The 21,585-nt window shown below is 46.2% G+C and overlaps 1 protein-coding gene across 1 annotated transcript in view; it reads left to right on the top strand.

Moving 5' to 3' along the window:
- BIRC6 (baculoviral IAP repeat containing 6) overlaps positions 1-21,585 on the top strand; it is a 1,973,616-nt gene that overhangs the window by 656,592 nt on the left and 1,295,439 nt on the right. The window contains exon 27 of the mRNA XM_085609819.1: positions 18,439-18,653. Coding sequence (XP_085465945.1) covers positions 18,439-18,653 — 215 coding nt within the window. The remainder of the gene's footprint in view (positions 1-18,438; positions 18,654-21,585) is intronic.

Genomic DNA, 21,585 nt, shown 5'->3' on the forward strand with positions numbered 1-21,585 from the left:
TACTTATGGTTTAAGAAGGGTCATGAGCATTTTCAGTTTGCTGCACTCTGGTTGTCCTCACCAGTAATTCTCAATATTCACAAAGGGAATCACAGTGGTTGCAGCAAACCTTCGAAGGTCGGGTGTACCAATCACATTCTTCCTTGATGATGACTGGTTGTTGAAGGCAGGCTCACCACTGTGTATGATGGACCACACCAGACGAAGGCGAACCTCCTGACATTGGGATTTACTATGATTGTTACCAAACTTGCACCTGACTCCTTTGCGGAGGCTCCCTTTCATTTAAGCCATCCTAGATACTATGCATTAATGGGCTTTACCTTCACATCAGAGTCCAAGACATTTGGACTATGATGCTGATGGTTCAGTGTGAGGAAATAGGAAGTATTGTATGGTGAGGTTGTGCGAATTCACCATGGAATACATTTACCACTCCCTTTAAGTCCAGTAGGTTTCATCTGTCAAACCCTCAGCCCGACCCTGGGTAGCTGTGGCACTAAGCAGCACGTCTTACAATGAGGAACTAGTGTAAAGTATTTAAACAGCACCAAAACAATTGAAGACGAAATTGAAACAACACTCAAGAAATCCAACACCAATTTAGAAAAATATACTGTATCTTTTTTTTTTTTTTTTTTAAGCAAATGGACACTAGAATGAAAAATATGCACCGGAGGGTTCCAGAGATATGAATTTTACATATAATAAATATATGAATCACAGCATTTTCAGACAACCACGAACAAGCCTTGGCAAAATCTACGAATTTGATACTTGGAAAAGTTTTAAAGGAAAACGTGGGTAACTGTCAATGCAGTTGTGTAGAAGTACTTGGACTGACTAACTCTGGCAGAGAGCTCGTCAGGTGACAAGAAGGTCCTTAGAACAGGTACGTTCACAGAAGAAGCAGTCTTCAAGCAGTTCCAGGCACTTCATCCTTGTGGCAATCAATTCCTATGGAGTGGTCTTGATGCAAGATGCTGTAGATGCAGTGCGGTTGACGCGGTCTTCCTGTGGAGATTCCTCTGTCCATGAAGATGGTTAGTGGGTCCTAGTTGCAGGGTAGACACCCCACAAAGTATTCTCTGGTCGTTCTAAAGTTCAGTCGCCACTGGACTACCAGTCGCCTGGTGTTGCCTGTCCTTCCTGGGGGGATAACTCACCTTCTGAGGGTCCCAGTAGCTCTCCGGCAGAACTCTTAGGCTCAGCGAACTCGAGTCAACTCTGCGTATCTGATCTTGGCCTGTGGTGCGTCCTGGCGGTGATGGTAGTGGCTTGAAGACTTTGGGCTACCAACTTGCTCCAACAGGCTTCTACACCTTTTGTGCCCCTGTGCTGCAAATCCTTAGAGTCTCTTGGCTTTGCTGGGTTGTGGAGACAAGACATGACAGACATAGTCCCTTCCTTTACTAGCCAGCAGGTGCAGTCTTCTTCGGTGAAGCCTAGGTCATGACAGACATAGTCCCTTCCTTTACTAGCCAGCAGGTGCAGTCTTCTTCGGTGAAGCCTCTTTTTACTCATCCCTCGGTCTAGCAGGGCAGTCTTCCTTTGGTCCTTGTTCCAGTCGGTAGAGGTCTGGGTGCTAGGGATGCTTGCTCCATTTATGTGTGGGAAATGCCCTCAGAGCAGGATGTGGTTGGTAGCCAATGGGCCACCAGGTTCCCTCCCACCTGTTGACCACTACCTGTGGAGTGTAGCATCTGGCTATCGCAGGATGCACCATTTGGCCCACTTCCAAGATGGCAAGACCCCTCTCTGTGTCCAGGCCTCACTAGTCCACCTATGGGATGTGGCTACCCGAGGGCTACACGCCCCTAGGGAAAACTGATTGGCAACTGATTTCCCGTCTCTGTTCCCCATGCCAGCTTGTCTGCCTAAACAATGAGTCTGCCTAACCCTCTAGTGTTACACATCTGATCTTCAAAGGCGGCTTGTCCTTTGAAGCCTGCCATTCTGATGGATACTTCTGCCTGTGGATTCCTCACCTTTTGAATACCCCTTGCGTCAGCATTCCACGGGAAAATTATTTCCTATCTCTCCTATGTCGACGAGGACGTCACAATGGAACGGCACCGCTTGGGGCACCGAATGACGTCATCGGTGCCACAAAAGGACCTCGTCGGTGTGCTGACGTCAGTTCCCTTTTTTCCGCGCCATCAAAGCTTAACGTTTTTTTTCCAGGGCTCTCCATTTTCATTGTGGGAACACTTTGTATCTCGTAGTTTGTCAGAATGGCTACTTCTAGGAAGACCGGATTCAAACCCTGCAGTGTGTGTGGCGGGCACATGTCTTTCACGAATTCACATGATGACTGCCTGTGGTGTTTATCCTCGGACCACGACGTTGAGGAATGCAGGAGCTGCAGGAAAATGAATCCGAAGGCTATCAAAGAACGTGAAGCCAAGTTGTTTATGGCGAAAGCCAAGAAGGAAATGAGAGGTAGGAAGAGGGTGAAGTCTTTGTCTTCTCACACTTCGAGGTCGAAGAAGCACAAAAAATTCAAGAGAAGACATACCTCTCGTCATCGTTCTTCGAAGGCCAGGGTCTCTAGGTAGAGATCGAGGTCGCCGACTCCGGCTGAGCGACCTCGGAGAAGAGACTTAATCTCTCCAACTCCTTCTCCTCAAGCGACGCCAGTACCATCTCCGGCTGCGGCGTCGCCGATTTCATAGGCTTCTTCGCTTCATGAAGAATCACCGGCTCCAGCGACGTCACCGGCGCCGGGAGGGTCCTCTCCAGGCCGTGTGGCTTCACCTGTGCGGGTGCTGTCCCCGGCTCCGCAGGCTCCAGTGCGACCTCAGGTGACTCCCCTACAGGAAGGTACGAATCCATATCCTCCTTATTCTGCTCCTAGGGATGACTCTTTGCATTTTCTCAAAGCGATGTTTGGTTTATTTACAAGAGCCTCGACTCCATGTGGCGTGCCTTCAGGCCCCGTGGGTCCTTTGGCTTTCAACTTGGGGTGTGCCTCAGTTCTATCCCCAGGCACCGTTCATGCCTTTTATGCCGTCGACTCCGGCTTGGCGTTTGCCGAGTTCGTCCACTCCGGCTCCCCGGACTCCTTCAGCTGCGGAGTCTGCTCCACCTTGAATTCGATCGATGTCGAGGTTCGATGTTGATGCTCCTCCATCGACGACGCTGGTGTCTTCTCCGGCGCCGCGTGTGGCTCCACCGATGCCGTTGCCTAAGCAATGCTCCAGAAGAGAGGCTCAGAGATTGCTTGAGGAGGAGGAGTATTTACAAGATCAGGAGGAAGGAGAAATTGTGGACTCTGCGTATGAGTTTGAAGGCCTTCAGGAAGCTAGTGGCCTAGATACTTCCCCTGAGTATGACTTACCATCTGCAAGTGGATGTCTTGTGCAGAACGTTCAACCTTACCATGTAGTTATAAAGAAGGCGGCTGATTTATTGGACATTAAACTTCCCTCTGCGGAGATAAAGTCCAATATACTGACGGAAGTTTTAAATACTTCTTCGTCGCTTCTGAGCCTCTACTTCCCTTCACAGATGCCTTAACAGATCCAATTCTCGTGGTGTGGCAGAAGCCTTTGTCTGCTCCGGCTGTATCTCGTTCTATCTCGAGTAGGTACAAGCCTGCCCCTGGTGATCCAGCTTTTTTGTCATCGCATCCGACACCGGAGAGTCTATTGTCCAAGCTTCTTGCTCAAAACAGTCTTCTAGTGCTTTTCCTACCATTTTGGGTGATAGAGACTCGAAGAAGATGGAGCAAGCTGCGAAGAAGGTGTGTTCTTCTGCTAGTATGGCTCTAAAGTCAACTAATGCAACTTGCCTTCTTGGACGATATATTGATGCATTAATGGACTCTGTTGTTCAATTGGCTCCTAAGTTGCCTGAGGAAGATCGTGCCAACTTCTTGGAAGTCCTTTCGGATTCGCAGGTCACAAAACGTCAAGTAATTCAGTCAGGCATGGACACTGCTGACTCTGTGGCTCGTGTTATGGGGTCTTCTGTGGCTACAAGGAGACCGGCATGGCTCAAGTCTTTTGGTTTTTCGGCTGATGTTCAGGCGACTTTGTTGGATTTTCTCTTTGGGTCAAGGCTCTTTGGTTCAAAGGCAGATTCAGCCTTGGAACGTTTCAAGGACAGTAGAGCTACCGCAAGATCTTCAGGCCTCCAGGTGCAGTCTAGAGGTTATGGGTACAAAAGCTATTGGGACTTTGGGAGATCTGCTTCCTTTTGTGGCTGCCAACAATTTCAGCAGGGCCAACAACAGCAGAATCCCTTGTACAAATCATTCAGAGGGAACAATAAGAGAGGCCTCAGGGGTGCAAATCAACAACCAATCTCCTCCTCTTCCTCTAACTCCCCTCCCGCCACCGTTGGTACATCAGGAAAGCAGTTCTAGATTCTCCATCTTAGAACATGTTGGTAGACCACTTTCTGCTTTTGCAGCTGGAGGTTCTTGCATTACTTCAAAAAGGTGCGATAGAGGTGGTTCCGGAGCAGGAAAAGTGGTCAGGGTTGCTACTCCCGATATTTCCTGATCCCCAAAAAGGACGGTTGCTTGAGACCAATCTTGGGCCTCAGGATTTTGAACCTTTACCTCAGGCAGGAAAAGTTCAAAATGTTGACCTTGGCTCAGGTTCTCCTTGCGCTGCAACAGGAAGACTGGATGGTGTCCATCGATCTGCAGGATGCGTATTTTCATCTTCCCATCCTAAAGTCGCATCGGAAGTATCTCCGATTCACGGTGGGGTCGCAACATTGCCAGTTTGTGGTTCTTCCATTCGGTCTCACTTCTGCGCCTCGAGTCTTTACAAAGGTGATGGCGGTAGTAGCGGCTCATCTCAGAAGGTCAGGGGTTCCTGTTTTCCCCTAGCTGTTGAAAGCGGAGTCTCCAGAGTTGGTTTCGCGCCACTTGCAAGTGGCAACTCATCTGTTGTTCAAATTGGGTTGTTTGATAAATGTACCCAAATCTCACGTGGTGCCTTCTCAGTGCAGCCTGTTCATAGTGGCAATACTGGACACTTCTGTTTGTCGAGCTTTCCCGCCTCCGCAGAGGATTCTCGACATACAGGAAATGATTCCTTTATTTCACGATGGAGCGGTTGTTCCGGTCCTGAAGGTTCTTCGCCTGCTCAGTCTGTTCGGTTCCTGCATTCTGTTGGTCAACCATGCATGCTGGCACATGAGGGCACTCCAGTGGTGCCTCCGCAGGCAGTGGTATCAGCACAACGGAGATCTCGGGGAGAACATCAGAGTCTCCAGAGAAGCTGCAGCGGAGCTGTCTTGGTGGGGTGTGCAGGGCAACCTGTCTCAAGGAAAGCCCTTTCAGCCTCCTCTGCCGGTGGCCACAGTGATCACGGATGCCTCCACTCTAGGGTGGGGAGCTCATCTGGGGGATCTGGAGGTCAAAGGCCTTTGGTCTCCAGAGGAAGGGTTGCTTCACATCAACCTTCTGGAATTGCGGGCGATACGTTTGGCACTGAAGGCTTTTCTCCCTTCCCTTCGCAGTCAGTCGGTTCAGGTCCTAACGGATAACACTACCGCGATGTGGTACATCGACAAACAGGGAGGTTTAGGGTCGTATCGCCTCTGTCGAGAGGCTCTGCGGCTCTGGTCCTGGGCTCAGGGCCAGTGGATGTGTGTGTTTGCAAATCATCTGGCCAGTGTGCTGAATGTTCGTGCGGACAGTCTCAGTCGGCGTTACTCAGTCGATCACGAGTGGCGGCTTAATCCGGAGGTGGTCCATCGCATCTTTCAGACCTGTTTGCTACTCACGAGAACGCGCACTGCCCATTATTCTGCAGTCTCCAGTTTCCGATGCAGGTAGCTTTGGGGGATGCGTGTCAGATAGATTGGAGCTCACAACTCCTTTGCGCGTTTCCTCCCATACCCTTGATTCCTCGGGTTCTGAGGAACTTTCGCCAAGACCTGGCCCAAGTTATATTGATCGCCCCGGATTGGCCAAGAAGGGTGTGGTACACAGACCTACTTCACCTCTCGTCGCACCGTCCGCTCCGTCTCCCTCTCAGGGCAGACCTCCCCTCGCAGTCGCAGGGGCAGGTTCTACACCCCCACCTCCAGAGCTTGCACCTTCATGCCTGGAGATTGAACGGGGCAACCTGAGTTCTTTCTCTCTCCCGCAAGAGATAGTGGACGTTATTTTATCGTCCAGGCGACACTTCACTAAGTCTGTTTACTCTTCCAGATGGTCCAGATTTGTTAAGTGGTGCGGAGAGCGAGACATTGACCCTTTGAAGGCCCGCTTGTCTAATATTCTAGAGTTTTCTCATTCTTTAGCACTGCAAGGTTGTGCTGTAGCCACTGTTAAGGGCTATTTATCGGCTTTGTCTGCCTTTTTATGACAAGTCCCCTATGAGGCTCATTAAGGGCCTTACAAATAAGTTTCCTCCCACACCTTTCATTATGCCTCAGGGGGATTTGAATCTTGTACTTACTTTTTTAATGGGTTCTCCGTTTGAGTCTCTTCACTCTTGCCAGTTGAGGCTTCTTTCAAAACTGCTTTCTTCTATTGCCATTACCTCGGCTAGGAGGGTAAGTTTGCTTCAAGCACTTCATTCGAAACCTCCTTTTCTGACCATTCATGCGGAGAAGTTGGTTCTAAGGACCAGGGCTGCTTTCCTTCCCAAGGTGGTTACCCCTTTTCATTTGGGACAATCCATCACTTTATCTACCTTTTATCCTCCCCCTCAGCCTTCCAAGGAGGAAGAGAGACTGCATCGATTGGACCCTAAGAGGGCTGTCGGCTTTTATTTGGATCAGACTAGAGATCTGAGGCTGGACAATCCGCTCTTCTTGGGCTACGTTGGGAAAATGAAAGGCAAGGCAGTGCACAAGAGGACGCTTTCCAGGTGGATTATCTTGTGCATCAAGATTTGCTACGCCCTGGCCAAGAAGGAACTGCCTGAAGGTATCAGAGCTCATTCCACCAGAGCTAAGTCTACTTCTTCTGCTTTGGCTAGAGGTGTTCCTGTTCTTGATATCTGTAAGGCAGCAACTTGGGCCTCCATCCGCACCTTTGCAAAGCATTACTGCTTAAACTCTGAGGTTAGGAGGGATGGCCATTTTGCTCGTTCTGTTTTGCAGGATTTTTTGGTCTAGTCAGGTGGACACCCTCCTCCGGGAGAGATACGGCTTTGGGAATCCATTCAAAAGGTGAGGAATCCACAGGCAGAAGTATCCATCAGAAGAACAAGTTACTTACCTTCGGTAACGATTTTTCTGGTGGATACAAAATCTGCCTGTGGATTCCTCACGCTCCCACCCGCCTCCCCGTTGTCCACCTGTTTCTACCAGAAAATTATTTTATTTAATATTTCTTAATCATGTTTGTATTTAGATAATGAGAATTGCTTATTCTATTGCTATATCTCTATACCTTTATTGATTATGCATTTGTGAATTTATATACATGTATATCTTTGGTATGTTATGTTTGCGTTTGAAAATGTGTTGGTCCGCCCGTGTACCGTACACCCAAGTGGCTTCCTGTAGGAGGGATGTAACACCTCCCAAGCCTGCAACTCCTCATTGTTCTCTTTCCTGAGAACTGTTTGCATGTCTCTACAGGAGGGCAGAAAACTGTTTTGTGCATCAGACTCCATGTGTGCCCGAGGAGGCACAAGATTGTTCAAAGCAACAAGGTGGTAGCTTGTAAAAGCTGCACACTGCAACTGGTTACATTAATTTTTGACTTGAGTTGCAAGTCGGGCTTAATGTTATGAGTTTAATACCTTGGAGAACCCACTTTGATCGCATTTTAAAAAGTTAGTACAGCTGAGGGGGTCAACGTGTAATCCCTTACTCTCCAATTGGGCAACCAAGTCTTTCCACAGTAAAAACTGTGTTTTTGTGTGTTTACTTTCAGGACATGTAAAATACATGTCCTGCCTGTGTCATATGCTGCGCCCTGCCTTAGGGTTCTGTAGGCCTACCAGAGGTCTGACTTACACAGATGTACAGGGGGAGGAGTGGCTTTGCCATTGCTTTCAGTGGCAAAGTTTGGCTAGCAGTCTACTTGGGACTTACAGGTAAGTTAGCCATTTCCAATTGGGTACAGCAAATTCGATATACACTGACCCTGTAGTCTGATTAGCAGGCCTCCGTGCACTCTGTCGAAAAACCAGCAGCATCAGTCAAAAAATATGGGTATGACCGTACGAGAAAGAGGCATTTCCTTACATTTAGCCTTTGTTCTGGGTGTCTCTGGACCTGGCTTAATAATCAGTCGATTTCTCTGATCATTCACCACCCTGCAGGATCTTTAAACACCAGGGCAGCCAAACTCATGCAGTGACTCCTAGCGGATCATGCATGGCAGTTACACTCTAAGGTGGTGCAGTGCATCTTACAGCAATGTGGAGAAACCTGGCCCTTTCTCTTCACCACTGCATAGAACACCCAATGTTAAATCTTATGAATGCTGGAGTTCCCAAGAAGACTATCTGGGAGTCACATTCTCACTGCAGTGGAGCACAGCACTCATGTTTGCCTTTGTCTGCTCTCTATTGCCCCACTTTCTGAAAAACATCAGGAACAACTAGGCCCAAGTCATCCTAGTGGCACCAGACTGGGCCAGGAGAATATGGTACCCGGGACTTCTAGGCATGAGCATCTGTTCTCCGATCAGGCTGCTGTGTTTGGAGAATATTTGGTCTCAGCAGCATGAAGTAGTGGTCAATATCCTCACTGCCATGTGTCCTGCTACTAAGCCTGTTATTGCTGGATGCTGGGACAACATTTTGGGACAACATTTTGGCTTTGTATGATGCTCATAATAAAGACCCATTGCAGGTCAAACTGTTGGATGTCCCTTCTGTTGTATCTTTGGCCCTGAAAACACTTGCAGTGGCCATGGTTAAAGGTGATCTGTGGACCCTTTTGGCCTTTTTGCGTTTACTGGTAGCAACTGCCCATGTTCAAATCACCTGTTCTGGTAGTATTTTTCAAAAGATTAATCCACTTATTTCCTCCTAAATCTTAGGTGCTGCCACAGTGTGACCTTAATTTCTTTCTTACTCTTCTTATAGCCACTTCATATGAGCCATTGCACAGTTGTCCTCTACGTGTCCTGGCCCTGAAGATGGTTTGAGATAACTTCAGCTTGTCACATTAGTGAGCTTCAAGCTCTGTCAGTCCTGTCATCCTATGCTACCTGCTTTCCGGACAAACTGGTGCTAAGGACTAGAGTTGCCATACTACTGAAGATTGTGACTCCCTTTCATGTCGGGCAGTCCATCATGTTTCAACGTTCTTTGCTTCACCTCACCTCTTAAAAAAGGAGGAGAAACTCCATTCTTTGGACCCCAAAAGTGCTCTTGGCTTTTACATTGATCGTACCAAGGACCATCAGGTGGATAATCAACTCTTTGTGCGATTATCTGAGGCTAAGAAAGGCAAGGCAGTGCTGAAGAGAACTTATGCGGTTGGATAGTCCTCTGCATTACGATCTGCTATGAGTTGGCCATGAAGCAGCCTACAGAAAGATTGATGGCCCATTGTACCAGAACCATGGCTGCTAGCACTATGCTGGCAAGTGGGATGCCTGTCAGAGATATTTGTCACACCTATCAGATATCAGTGCATATGTTCACAATGAATTAAAGCCTAAACAGCCTGGTCTGCTGGGCAAGGTTTTTCGCTTGCTTGATCCTGCAGGACGTTTTGATGTGAGACACTACATAAATCCACCCCCCCCGTCCCTTTACCCCTCCCACACACTCACACACCTTGGAAGGTACTTCTTTGGTATATATTATAAAGCCGAGGAATTTGCGGTTAGAACTATCCATCAGAAAATCAATCTACTTACCTTAGGTAATTCTCTTTCCAGTGGTGCTGTATTTTACTATAGATTCCTAACCACCCTCTCTTCTATCCTTTCAGTGGAATGGGCTGTTTTTCATCTATAAAGGTCCCAAATCCGAGATCTGCACGCTTGCACAAATAACTGTTTTTTTAGCTCCATGTCTAAGGGCACGGACAATGTCAAGAAAGAAACTGATGTCATTGTGCATGGGTAGTCTGTATGTGCAGTTCCAGCTGTCATTTCTGGGGCAGAGCGAGGTTGATGTGGAGCCGCACGAAGCCACTTACCGGTGCGCAGAACAATGTTAAAAAGCTTCAGGATTCAGTCTGGCGCCTGGGGATTTTCTAAAGATAGGGAATCTGTGGTTATAGCATTCACCAGAAAGAGTGTTATCTTGATCTTCTATGTCTGTCTCACACTCTCATTGAGATAACAAACTATTCTGATGACTGATATGCCTCAGCAAAATTACCTGTAAGTAATTTAATGTTCGAGGCATATGAGCTGCAGATTGTACACTTAGCATAGATCGCCATCTGGTGTTGGGCCCGGATGTTTGCAGTTTGTTTTTGTTCTTTGGACAGTCTTTGGAAGTCACGAGTTCGGTGACTCCTCCTTCGGTCCGTACTGCACATGGGCTTCGGCTCCATCCTCAGATTGTTTTTTTCCGCCATCGGGCTCGGATGTGATACTTCGTGCTCCGGCTTCGAACTTCTACGGTTCCAGCCTCGACGTAAAATCCTCGTTCTTCGAGTTTCTTCATCTATCTTCATCTCTCGAAGCGGCACTTTTCTCCATTCCACACATCGGCACCGGCCTTCGGGCCCTCCTCGACTCCGGTCCCGGCCGATGGAAAGGACTCCGTTCAAAAAGTGCCCAAAATGTGGGTCTAAATTTCCCCACACTGACCTCCATCAGGTGTGTAACCTTTGCCTCTCTCCAGAACACGAGGCTAGAGACTGCCCCGCCTGTAAGTCTTTTCGATCAAAAAAGACCATCCGGGATCGAAGAGCTCGACGCACCATGGCGCACTCATCGACCGCGGCTCCACCGGACATCTTCGGAGACGACACCGGAGCTTCGGGGCAACAACACACCGAGCAGGAGGAAGACGTCGTCAGCGCTTCCGAGGCCGACGACTCCGACCTGGAGGACATCACACCGGCGCAGAGGGTCGTGAGTACTCTACCCCCTCCCACCCCCGCGCCCAAAACCAAAGAGACTCAGGTTACACCCTCGCCTGCAGGCCTGGGTAAAACCAAACACGCAGCTTCTATCACCCCACCTTCGGGCCCGGTGTCGAAGCCTCACAAGTCTCACGGCAGCTCGGGCTTGAGCCAGCCGACGCCTGGTGCCGATAAACACCGTTCGGCACCGAAGAAAGTGACGCCCAGCTCGACTCCGAAGCCACCGGTGCCGAAGCCTGGACTTTCGGTGCCGACAAAACACAAGCACAAATCCCTCGGCACTGACGCTCCGGCGCCAAAGCCTACCTCGACGCCGAAAAAACCGGAGGTTCCAAAAAGGCATGGCGCAGAGAAACCACCCAAGTCCTCGGCTCCGAAAACATCGGTGCCAGCGGACGATTCGGCGCCACCGGACCTTTTTACACCAGATCCTTATCAAAAGACCTTATCAAAGGATCCAAAGACTGGGCTATTAACTTCAACTGTCAAGAAAAGACGTCTTGACACACCAGCTCCTCCTCCACCGCCCAAGCGGAAGGACTCTGCCACATCTCCTCTCAGAGTGCCCTCCCCACCACCTCCTACACCTCCTCCTCCTCCTCCTCCTCCTCCTCCACCTCTTCCACCTCCTCTCCCTCCCAGGTCTCCGCCACCCTTGCCTCATCATTCCCCGACCCCGTCCCCACATCCGGATTACGGGGATCCAGATTATGACCCGGCGGACGTCCCAATGGACCCCACACCACCGGGGACCCCAAACCCATGGGATGATTACCAAAAACCTGACATTACTGGATGTGCCTCAAGATGACCTCTTCCCATCCAGGCCATCTCCCCCAGAGGACTCACTAGGGTTTCACCACTTAGTGCAGAGAGCAGCACACTACCATGGGGTGGAACTGCACAGTGAACCAGTGGAAGACGACTTCTTACTGGATACATTTGATATTCATTATAAGTCCACAGCCATTTTGCCCATGCTTAAGGGTGTCACCAAGCATGCTGCAGAGGTGTTCAAAGACCCTGTCAGGGCCAGGGTCTTAAACCCTAGAATAGAAAAAAAGTACAAGGCGGCACCCACAGACCCTACATACATTAAGGGCCCTGCTCCCTTAGATTTCCTAGTTGTGTCCACAGCTAGAAAGCGGTCTAACTCCCAGTCCTCAGGTGAGGCCCCACCGCCAGATAAGGAATCGAAACTCCTAGATGCGTCTGGTAAACGCACCGCCTCGCAAGCCGCGAACATCTGGCGTATTGCGAATACACAAGCGCTGCTTGCGCGTTATGACAGAGCACACTACGATGAGCTTGAGGCTCTTATGCAGCACCTCCCGGAAAAACACAAACGTAAAGCTCATGACCTGATACAGGAGGGAAAGCTAATTACTAACACCTCCATTAAATGTGCCCTCGATGCAGCGGACAGTGCTTCTAGAGCCATAAATACTAGTGTCCTGCTTCGTCGTCATGCCTGGCTCAGGATCTCAGGGTTCAAGCCAGAAGTCCAGGCATCCATACTAAATCACCCCTTTGACCAACAAAATCTCTTTGGGCCAAAGGTAGACGAAGCATTAGAAAAAATGAAAAAGGACACGGACACAGCAAAGTCTATGGGTGCACTACAATCACAGACCCCTAAACGCTCCTTTCGGCGTTCATCCTTTCGTAGCACAGGCAGAGGCTACTCCACCGATAGCGCCTCTACCTCCTACAAGTCCCCTCCTCAAAATACCTTCTCGAAGGGCTACCAAAGGGGTGGATACAGGGGCAACAACAATAAGGGCAGGGGCAAAACTAACACCACCCGTTCTGCCACCCTGCCCGCACAATGACTTCCCTCCGCTCCCCCCAGACCATCCCACTCCGGTCGGGGGCAGACTACAACACTTTATCCACGCCTGGGAATCCATAACATCGGACAAATGGGTGACCCAAATTATTCGGTCAGGGTACTGTCTCGAGCTAACCTCTACCCCACCCAATATCCCACCAAGGCACCGTCCAATGTCTCAAGAACATTCCACACTGCTCAAACAGGAGGCGCTCTCCCTCCTCCAAAAACACGCTATAGAGCAGGTCCCCGTCAATCAGCAAAATCTAGGGGTCTACTCTCTGTATTTCCTGATACCAAAGAAAGACGGGACCCTGAGGCCCATTCTGGACCTCCGGCCTCTAAATGCATACATACATTCAGACCATTTCCACATGGTCACCCTACAACAAGTCCTCCCGCTCCTCTGTCAAGGAGACTTTCTCACTACCTTGGATCTGAAAGACGCATACTTTCACATTCCAATACACCCTTCTCACAGGAAGTACCTCAGGTTTGTGGTGGACGATCAACATTACCAGTTCACAGTTCTCCCCTTCGGGGTCACCACCGCACCACGGGTGTTTACCAAATGCCTAGCAGTAGTAGCAGCACACCTCCGACGTCAACATATTCACGTCTTCCCTTACTTAGACGACTGGCTGATAAAAGCCGCGTCCTACAACCAATGTGTGCAACATACAAACAGCACCATCCAACTGCTCCACCAGCTAGGCTTCATGGTGAACTACCAAAAGTCCCACCTCGTACCATTTCACACAAAGCAATATCTCGGGCCACTATAGACACCTCCAAAGGTATTGCCTATCCAAACTCAGCCAGAATCGCAAGCATACAAGCCTTGCGCCAAACGTTCCTTCCTCAGCACTCTCTTCCAGCAAGAGTGTTTATGAAGCTCATAGGGATGATGGCATCTTGCATCTTCATAGTGCCCCATGCAAGACTCCACATGCGTCCACTCCAAGAGTGCCTAGCACAACAGTGGAACCAGGCCCAATGACAGCTGACGGATCTGGTGTTGGTGGACGGCCGCACCCATCACTCTCTGCAGTGGTGGAACACCACAAACCTTTCCAAAGGGCGGCCGTTCCTGGACCCGGTTCCTCAGGTGATTCTAACAGCGGACGCATCGCTCTCCGGCTGGGGAGCGCACCTCCAACACCTCACAATGCAAGGCCTATGGACGCCACAGCAAAAGTCGCTCCACATCAACCATCTGGAGCTCTTGGCGATCTTTCTAGCCCTAAAATCCTTTCAAAAGCAGATTTCAGCCAAAGCAGTCCTCATTCGCACAGACAATATGACTGCAATGTATTATATTCAAAAACAGGGGGGGACACTCTCTCCCCAGCTCTCCCGCTTAGCCCAGAGCATATGGAGATGGGCAATTCCTTAAAACATCTTTCTCCTGGCACAGCACGTTCCAGGCGTACAAAACACCATGGCAGATCTGCTCAGCAGACAAACGCAACAACTACACGAATGGGAACTGCATCCACAAGTTCTTCGCCCATTCTTCCACAAGTGGGGGCATCCTCAGATAGACCTATTCGCCACCCACGAAAACAAAAAATGCCCAAGCTTCGCCGCCAGATACCCACACCCGTTGTCCAAAGGCAATGCGATATGGATGAACTGGTCAGGCAAATTTGCATACGCCTTTCCACCTCTCCCGCTAATTCCATTAGTGATCAGGAAGCTACAACAGCACTCCCTCACACTCATTCTGGTAGCCCCAACATGGGCCAGGCAGCCGTGGTACATCACACTATTACAGCTATCGGTGGTACCACATCAAAAACTGCATCTGTCCCCATGCCTCCTAACTCAGAACCATGGAGAAATCAGGCACCCGGACCCAGCTCAGCTCAACCTTGCGATCTGGCTCCTGAAATCTTAGAATTTGGGTACCTTAACCTTCCCCCTGATTGCATGAACATGATCAAGGAAGCCAGACGTCCTACCACTCGAGCATGCTATGCCGCAAAGTGGAAGAGATTTGTTGTTTACTGCCGTAACAATACAATCAACCCTTTAGATGCATCCATACAGCACATCATATGCTATCTACTCCATCTTCAAAGGTGTAACCTGGCATATTCATCCATACGCCTACACCTAGCAGCGATTGCTGCTTACCTACAAAACAGACAGCATTTATCACTGTTCAGAGTGCCCGCTATTAAAGCCTTTATGGAAGGCCTTAAACGAGTAATTCCTCCCAGGGCACCACCTTCCCCTGTATGGAATCTAAATGTAGTTCTTACAAGGCTAATGGGTCCGCCCTTCGAACCAATGCATAAATGTGAGCTACAGTTCCTCACCTGGAAAACAGCTTTCCTCGTAGCTATCACTTCCCTTAGAAGGGTTAGTGAAATACAAGCGTTCACTATACACGAACCCTTCTTACAAATACATCACAGCAAAGTGATACTTCGTACAAATCCAAAGTTTCTGCCCAAGGTCATTTCCCCCTTCCATCTCAATCAATCGGTGGAATTACCTGTTTTTTTCTCGCAACCTCAATCTGTTGCGGAAAGGGCTCTACATACACTTGATGTTAAGAGGGCTTTACTGTACTACATACAGAGAACACAACCTTTCAGGAAAACTAAACAATTGTTTGTCTCCTTCTCTCCACCGCATAAAGGCAACCCCATCTCTAAATCAGGGATAGCTATCAGGGATTTGCTATCAAAAGGCAAAAAGAACATTATCTGTTCCACCTAAAGCCCACTCTACTAGAAAGTTAGGGGCTTCTATGGCTTTTCTAGGGAACATACCCTTAGATGACATCTGCAAAGCAGCCACATGGTCAACACCGCACACCTTCACAAAACATTACTGTGTAGACGTGCATTCCAAGCAACAGGCTAGTGTGGGCCAGGCTGTACTAAAGACACTATTTCAAACCGCTGCAACGGATACCGGTGGTCGCCGCTAAGGTTGGGTACTGCTATATAATCTATGCTAAGTGTACAATCTGCAGCTCATATGCCTCGAACGGAATATGCTACTTACCAGTATGCATCTGTTCTTGGCATGTAGAGCTGCAGAGTTGTACACGCCCACCCGCCTCCCCGGCTACCTCTATCCGTTCCAGTCCATCTTATTTAGATACAACACACATGGGTTTCTCACTGTTATTACTACACTCCATCATTTCCCTGTTGGCGAAAAACAATCTGAGGATGGAGCCGAAGCCCATGCGCAGTACGGACCGAAGGAGGAGTCACCGAACTCGTGACTTCCAAAGAACAAAAACAAACTGCAAACATCCGGGCCCAACACCAGATGGCGATATATGCTAAGTGTACAACTCTGCAGCTCTACATGCCAAGAACAGATGCATACTGGTAAGTAGCATATTCCTTTCTTTGCAAGCTTCAATATTTGTATTAATGTTAAAGATGATTTACCGAGAATTTTCCTAGAACCTAATTCCTTGTGCCTCTACACGATAATCGCTCTTTTGGGATAATCTGTCACAGATGGCTATTTGCTAAGGTCATTATTTTATTCTGACTCTCTTTAAACTTTTGGTATTGTCACGATGGTGAATCCCATGAAATGCACTTCAGCAAAGGGACTGATAGCTATTCTACAAAACTGAAATTAATTTTTTTTAAATAAATTGTTGTGCTTCTTGCTTTCGAATGGCCAGAAACACGTGACAAAAAAGTGTTTCCATTTATGTTTTCATCCATTTTTATGAATAATATTGAATAAGAACGAGTCACAGTTTCTGTATGTTAAGGGTACTAGCTTTCTTTATAACACTTATTGTCCGATTGTTTTCCAGAAGATTTATCGGACTTCTTCCTTTTTTTTTTTTTTACAATGTGCAGTTGCTTTAGCTTTAAGAAATTAAGGTGATGCTGAGATTTCGTTTTTTTTTTTTTAAGAATATTTACTCCTTGTTTTGAAAATGTTTGTAGTTATGAAAAAGATTTTTAACAACTGCGGCTATTGAACTGATGCCATAGATTGACCGAATATTTCACAGAGAATTGCGGCTGGTCAATGCTTTATTTTTAGGTGATCTTTTTACTTCTGAACAGATTTTGAGAAACTGCTGCGGAATGCTTCTTTTCTTTGTATATGTAAAGTTTTTTTAGCATGTGCTCTCTCTTACAGAGGGTGTTTGCTTTCAAAATTTTAAGCATGCACATATAAGCATTGTACCTTAATTTATAAGGAGTTGTCTTCCTTTAAGGACTTAAATCAGATTATCAAGCAATTATTTTTATTTTTTTATTTCTCAATATTTTACCATGCTTTTTACCATTTATATTTACTGTAATTTTTCTGCCTATGTCCCTAATCGTTTTTTCATTGTACTGTCTTGCATTAAGGATTGACAGCACTAGTAAGACCTTCAGAACGTATTGCTTACAAACTAAGACTTTCCCTAAATTCTTTACAGTGTATCGTGAAACCTCTTTTCCAATTTCTATTCAGTTTTGTTAACATCAGGCATTTGATTTGGCTAATCAACGATCATTTTATCTAATGCTGATTTTATTTTTACTGCCTCATTGACTTTACATGCCAGTTTTGTACCTTCATGTTTGTGAAGTTCTGAGGTCATGTGGATGATGCCACATAATAGAAGTTATATTTAAAAAAGAATGCTTCATGGAAAGCTATTTAAATTCCAGAATTTCTGCGTGGGGACATTTAGTTCTTCAGGAGATTGTAGGTTCCTTCACACAGTGTTCTAATGATCAACTAGAGTACTAACATTCTGTATTTATGACAAGCGTGGCACACTTCAACTTCAACTTGATGGAATCAAAACTGTCAAACTTAAAGCATTTCCTTTAGAAATTAACCAAATGATGGTTACCTGTTGTCGTAGAAATTATGGTTATTGCTCTAGAAAGCTAAAATGAGGACATATTTTCTATGAATTCTCCGATATCTTCGCATCCATTTCTGTGAAATCTAGAGAGAAACATACTCCCAGCACCATCAGCAGTCTCTGTTAACTCCCTTGCAATCAACGACAGGGTCACTACAGAGTTGGAAAAACTAGAGAGCTAACATTTTTGTTTTGGACTAAAGGCACACCTGAATGTCTATTTGCTGGAATAAGAGCTTTTGGAGTTAAAGTTTTTCTAGAATAGGAGACGGAAGTATAGATATTAGTAATTTGAAGCAGAATGCATTTTTAAAGGGGCTAAAAATAGTTACACTCTGAGATGTCTGCAGAAGTACAGCATCCCCTTTCTACATCTGTTTACTCAACCTACCCATTTTCTCAGCCACTTAACATCTCCCTGATATTGAAATAGTAACTTTTTGATAGACATACGCCTAACTACAATTTTTAGCATAACTTAAGATCCAAGCATCTAACCTGCATATAACGTCAGTTAAACTGTTGTTTTTTTATATATTTTTATATATATATATATATATATATATATATACACACACACACACACACGCCTACATATATACAAACATACGTACACACACTTTCGCTGTCTCTCTCTGTACTGTTGTTCGTTGTGATTCACAGCATGCCCAAAATGTGACTTAATTTTAGGGATGGAACATTGTTGCTTAGTTTAATTTATTGTATTGCAGTATTGTAATCCTATTATTCTTTCTTGTAGGAGCAAGACGATTTGTAACATTAGATTTTGGAAGATCAGTGCTTTTGACAGATGTGTTGATTCCCACTTGTGGCGACCTGGCTTCATTGTCAATTGATATTTGGAGCCTGGGTGAGGAGGTTGATGGAAGAAGACTTGTTGTTGCAACTGATATTAGCACTCACTCGCTAATCCTGCATGACCTGATACCACCGCCAGTCTGCCGCTACATGAAGGTATTCACAAAGCAACATTAGCAGTGTTTTACACTTAGTTTGGATTTCCTCAAAGCTTGTTCCAAATTGTATGGCAGGATGTGAACAGAAGGAACTGGTGGTCTGTTGAAGGGTTTGTTTAGCTGCACCTTTGATACTAAGCAATACAGTATGTAACTGTTAGCACAAAAAGATTAGCACAAGAACATGAGCGAGAAAAAACACCAAGAGTTTTTACCTTGGTAGTATATTATTCCTCTGCTGCAAAATGCCATAGAATGCCTGCAACACCCCTTTGTGTGTTTTAGTGGGTCTCCGCTTGTGTAAACTGCTCAAGAACCCACCAAGTGTGATTGGACTTGCAGTGAGATTTGATCAGCATGATTTGCACACTATTTAAGTGTGATCGCCCACAAGTACAAAAAGGCTAGCACAGTGTTGACAGGCCACACCACCAAATCCTCCACCCCAACCCCCCTCTCCTGTTCTAAACCGTGAAAAGGACCATCCATGTATTATGTATAAATAATTCTGACTCACCTGGTTTCTGAGGTTTCTGCTACAGCAAACTGACATGTACTCGACACTCATTATGCTGATGGAAATCACCTCCCAAGTAAAAATCAGTTTACCTTCCTTTGCTTCTCTGGAACTGCCTGAGAAGGTTCATGAATACGGCAGGTGTGTGTTGATAGAGAGTTTAAGTATTATTATGTTTCAGTATTCTGGGTAATTAGATCCAGTATACTACTGTGAAACAGTATTAACACTTTAAAATTCATTGGAATATTCCTGCATTTGAGTAAACCCCCTTATTATGCCAACAAAACATTTAATTATAGGTTTTTGCATACATCCGTGCAGCTCATTTTTAACTGTGCTAGTACATATACAGTGCAACCTTTTTTGTTCAGAAAATAATTTGTATTAAAATGTTTAACATGTTTGAGAGTAGTGCAAAAAGTTGAGCCTAATTATTTTTTTAAATAAAAAGCAGATCAAATAGATGGAACCTCAATTTTTTCTAATAATTCCTGAAATCAAATAAACTATACATAAAAGAGACTTTGATAATTAATGCTTTGATAGCTTTGTTTCTGGACATGTAATATTTTACATCATACTTTACATCAGAATCCATTACCTTAATGGAGGAAATGTGCAGAATAACATTCTTCAAGTAGTACCGCCTTCCCGGCTTAAGGCTCTCTTCCTTTTCTTCCAGGTGCCAAAAGAATAGATTTTGAAAGAGAAAGACCTTTGTTTTACAGGGCAATAAAACAGCATGACCTTCATGTGCTATTGAATATTACAGAATACTGATTGTCATCAAACATTTCCTTCAGAAACTACAACATACTTTCCATTCTGGATTTTCTTGATGTCTTTTTACTCTCACCCAAATTGTGGATTTGAATTTGGAATCTTAATTTGTGCTGTATACCTTCACTTAAGTAATGCCATAAACCGAAAGCCTATTCATGTCTTATAGTTTGCTAGCCAACATGCTGAAACAGCTTATCTAGGTGGATTAACTCAAACAATGAGTGTAAATGAATACAAAAATGCTATTGTTGGTCCGGTATTTTCACTCACTAACACAATAAATGGTTGTATAATATACATGTGACTGCCACTGGGTTTTTATTTCTTTGCTGATTTCTTATAGCAAATCTGAAGCCTGCGTCAAATGAGGATGAGTTCGTACGGTTGGGGTAAAAGAGGATTACCAGTAGACTTCAAATTCTTTGTAAGCTCATAGTGCTTGTCAGTTCCCCCAGTGTGACACCCCTTGTGTTCTTGGAGCAGTCATTGACTGTTGAGTATTCTATGTGAGTATGGTTGTTTAGAACTGGTGTTTCAGGCCCAATATTAGTGCATTCCAATTCGGTGGCCAGGTTGTTTCCTGTAGGTTCATGACTCTCCAGAACACAGTTGCATGCATTGTAGTTTTCTCACTGACATTGTAAAGATTGGAAAAAAGGTGGCTTGAGCAGTCTTTCTGGCCAGAATGTGACCACAAGTGTTTTATTTTTCCACATCATTTTTATTGCCGTTTTGTATAACCAGTGGACAAAAACTATATGAACCCACAATTTCATTTGTCATGCAAATGTCACTCTCTGAGCCGCTGCCCACAGTCTGAGTGATCTGCATGCAATAGTGCCAAATTAATAAAACAGTAAGTCAGCTTGTGTTTCTTGTTAGTTTATAAATGCCTAGCGCAGCCACCTCCCAGGAGTCTATCCCAGGAGGCTCAGTAATCGTCTTGAGGCGACTTGTCACCTGAGCTCTATATGTGCGTAGAGAGGGGCAAACTGAAATTGTGTTTAATATCAGCTGCTGTAGCGGTGCATCAAGTTCAGGGATCAGAGGCTCCGGGGAATATTCTGCTTATATATGTGGGCAGGAGGTATGCCTTGTCTAGTATGTAAAATTGTATGAGCTTCAGTCTAGCATCAAAATGAACATGCTGCTGGTATTCTAGAGGTCTAGCCCTTTCCCTAACATGGAGGGCCATTACAAATGTGTCCTACCAGCCGTCTTGCGTGGTTTGTATTGAGACCTATGTGTGATTAAGCAGGGCTATATTGGGCCAAGTGATGAGTTTACGGCCAGTGTCCAAAGTAAGCAGACAATCCTCTTGTGTGTAGGTTACTTTGCATCTACTATACTAGGTCTGTATGAGAGTGCTTCGCATCAGGCCGTAGGTAAGAAATGGACCCTTTTGAAGGCCAGAATCTTCCTTGAGTTCTAGGCCGTTATCTCTGAAAAGGCCATTCAGTTTTGTTCTGCCAACCCACTCCCAGAAATGAGGCACACAGCTCTCAAGTGTCCCGCAGATTAGGGTAATCCCAGTAGTGGCATTGCATGGGCATAGGGAATAGCAGATTTAGTAATCAGTATGCCTGTAACCAGGCAATGTAACACCACCAAGAAAAGGTGACAAGGT

This window comes from Triturus cristatus, chromosome 6 (genome assembly GCF_964204655.1).
Source record: "Triturus cristatus chromosome 6, aTriCri1.1, whole genome shotgun sequence".
NCBI classification, from domain to species: Eukaryota; Metazoa; Chordata; class Amphibia; order Caudata; family Salamandridae; genus Triturus; species Triturus cristatus.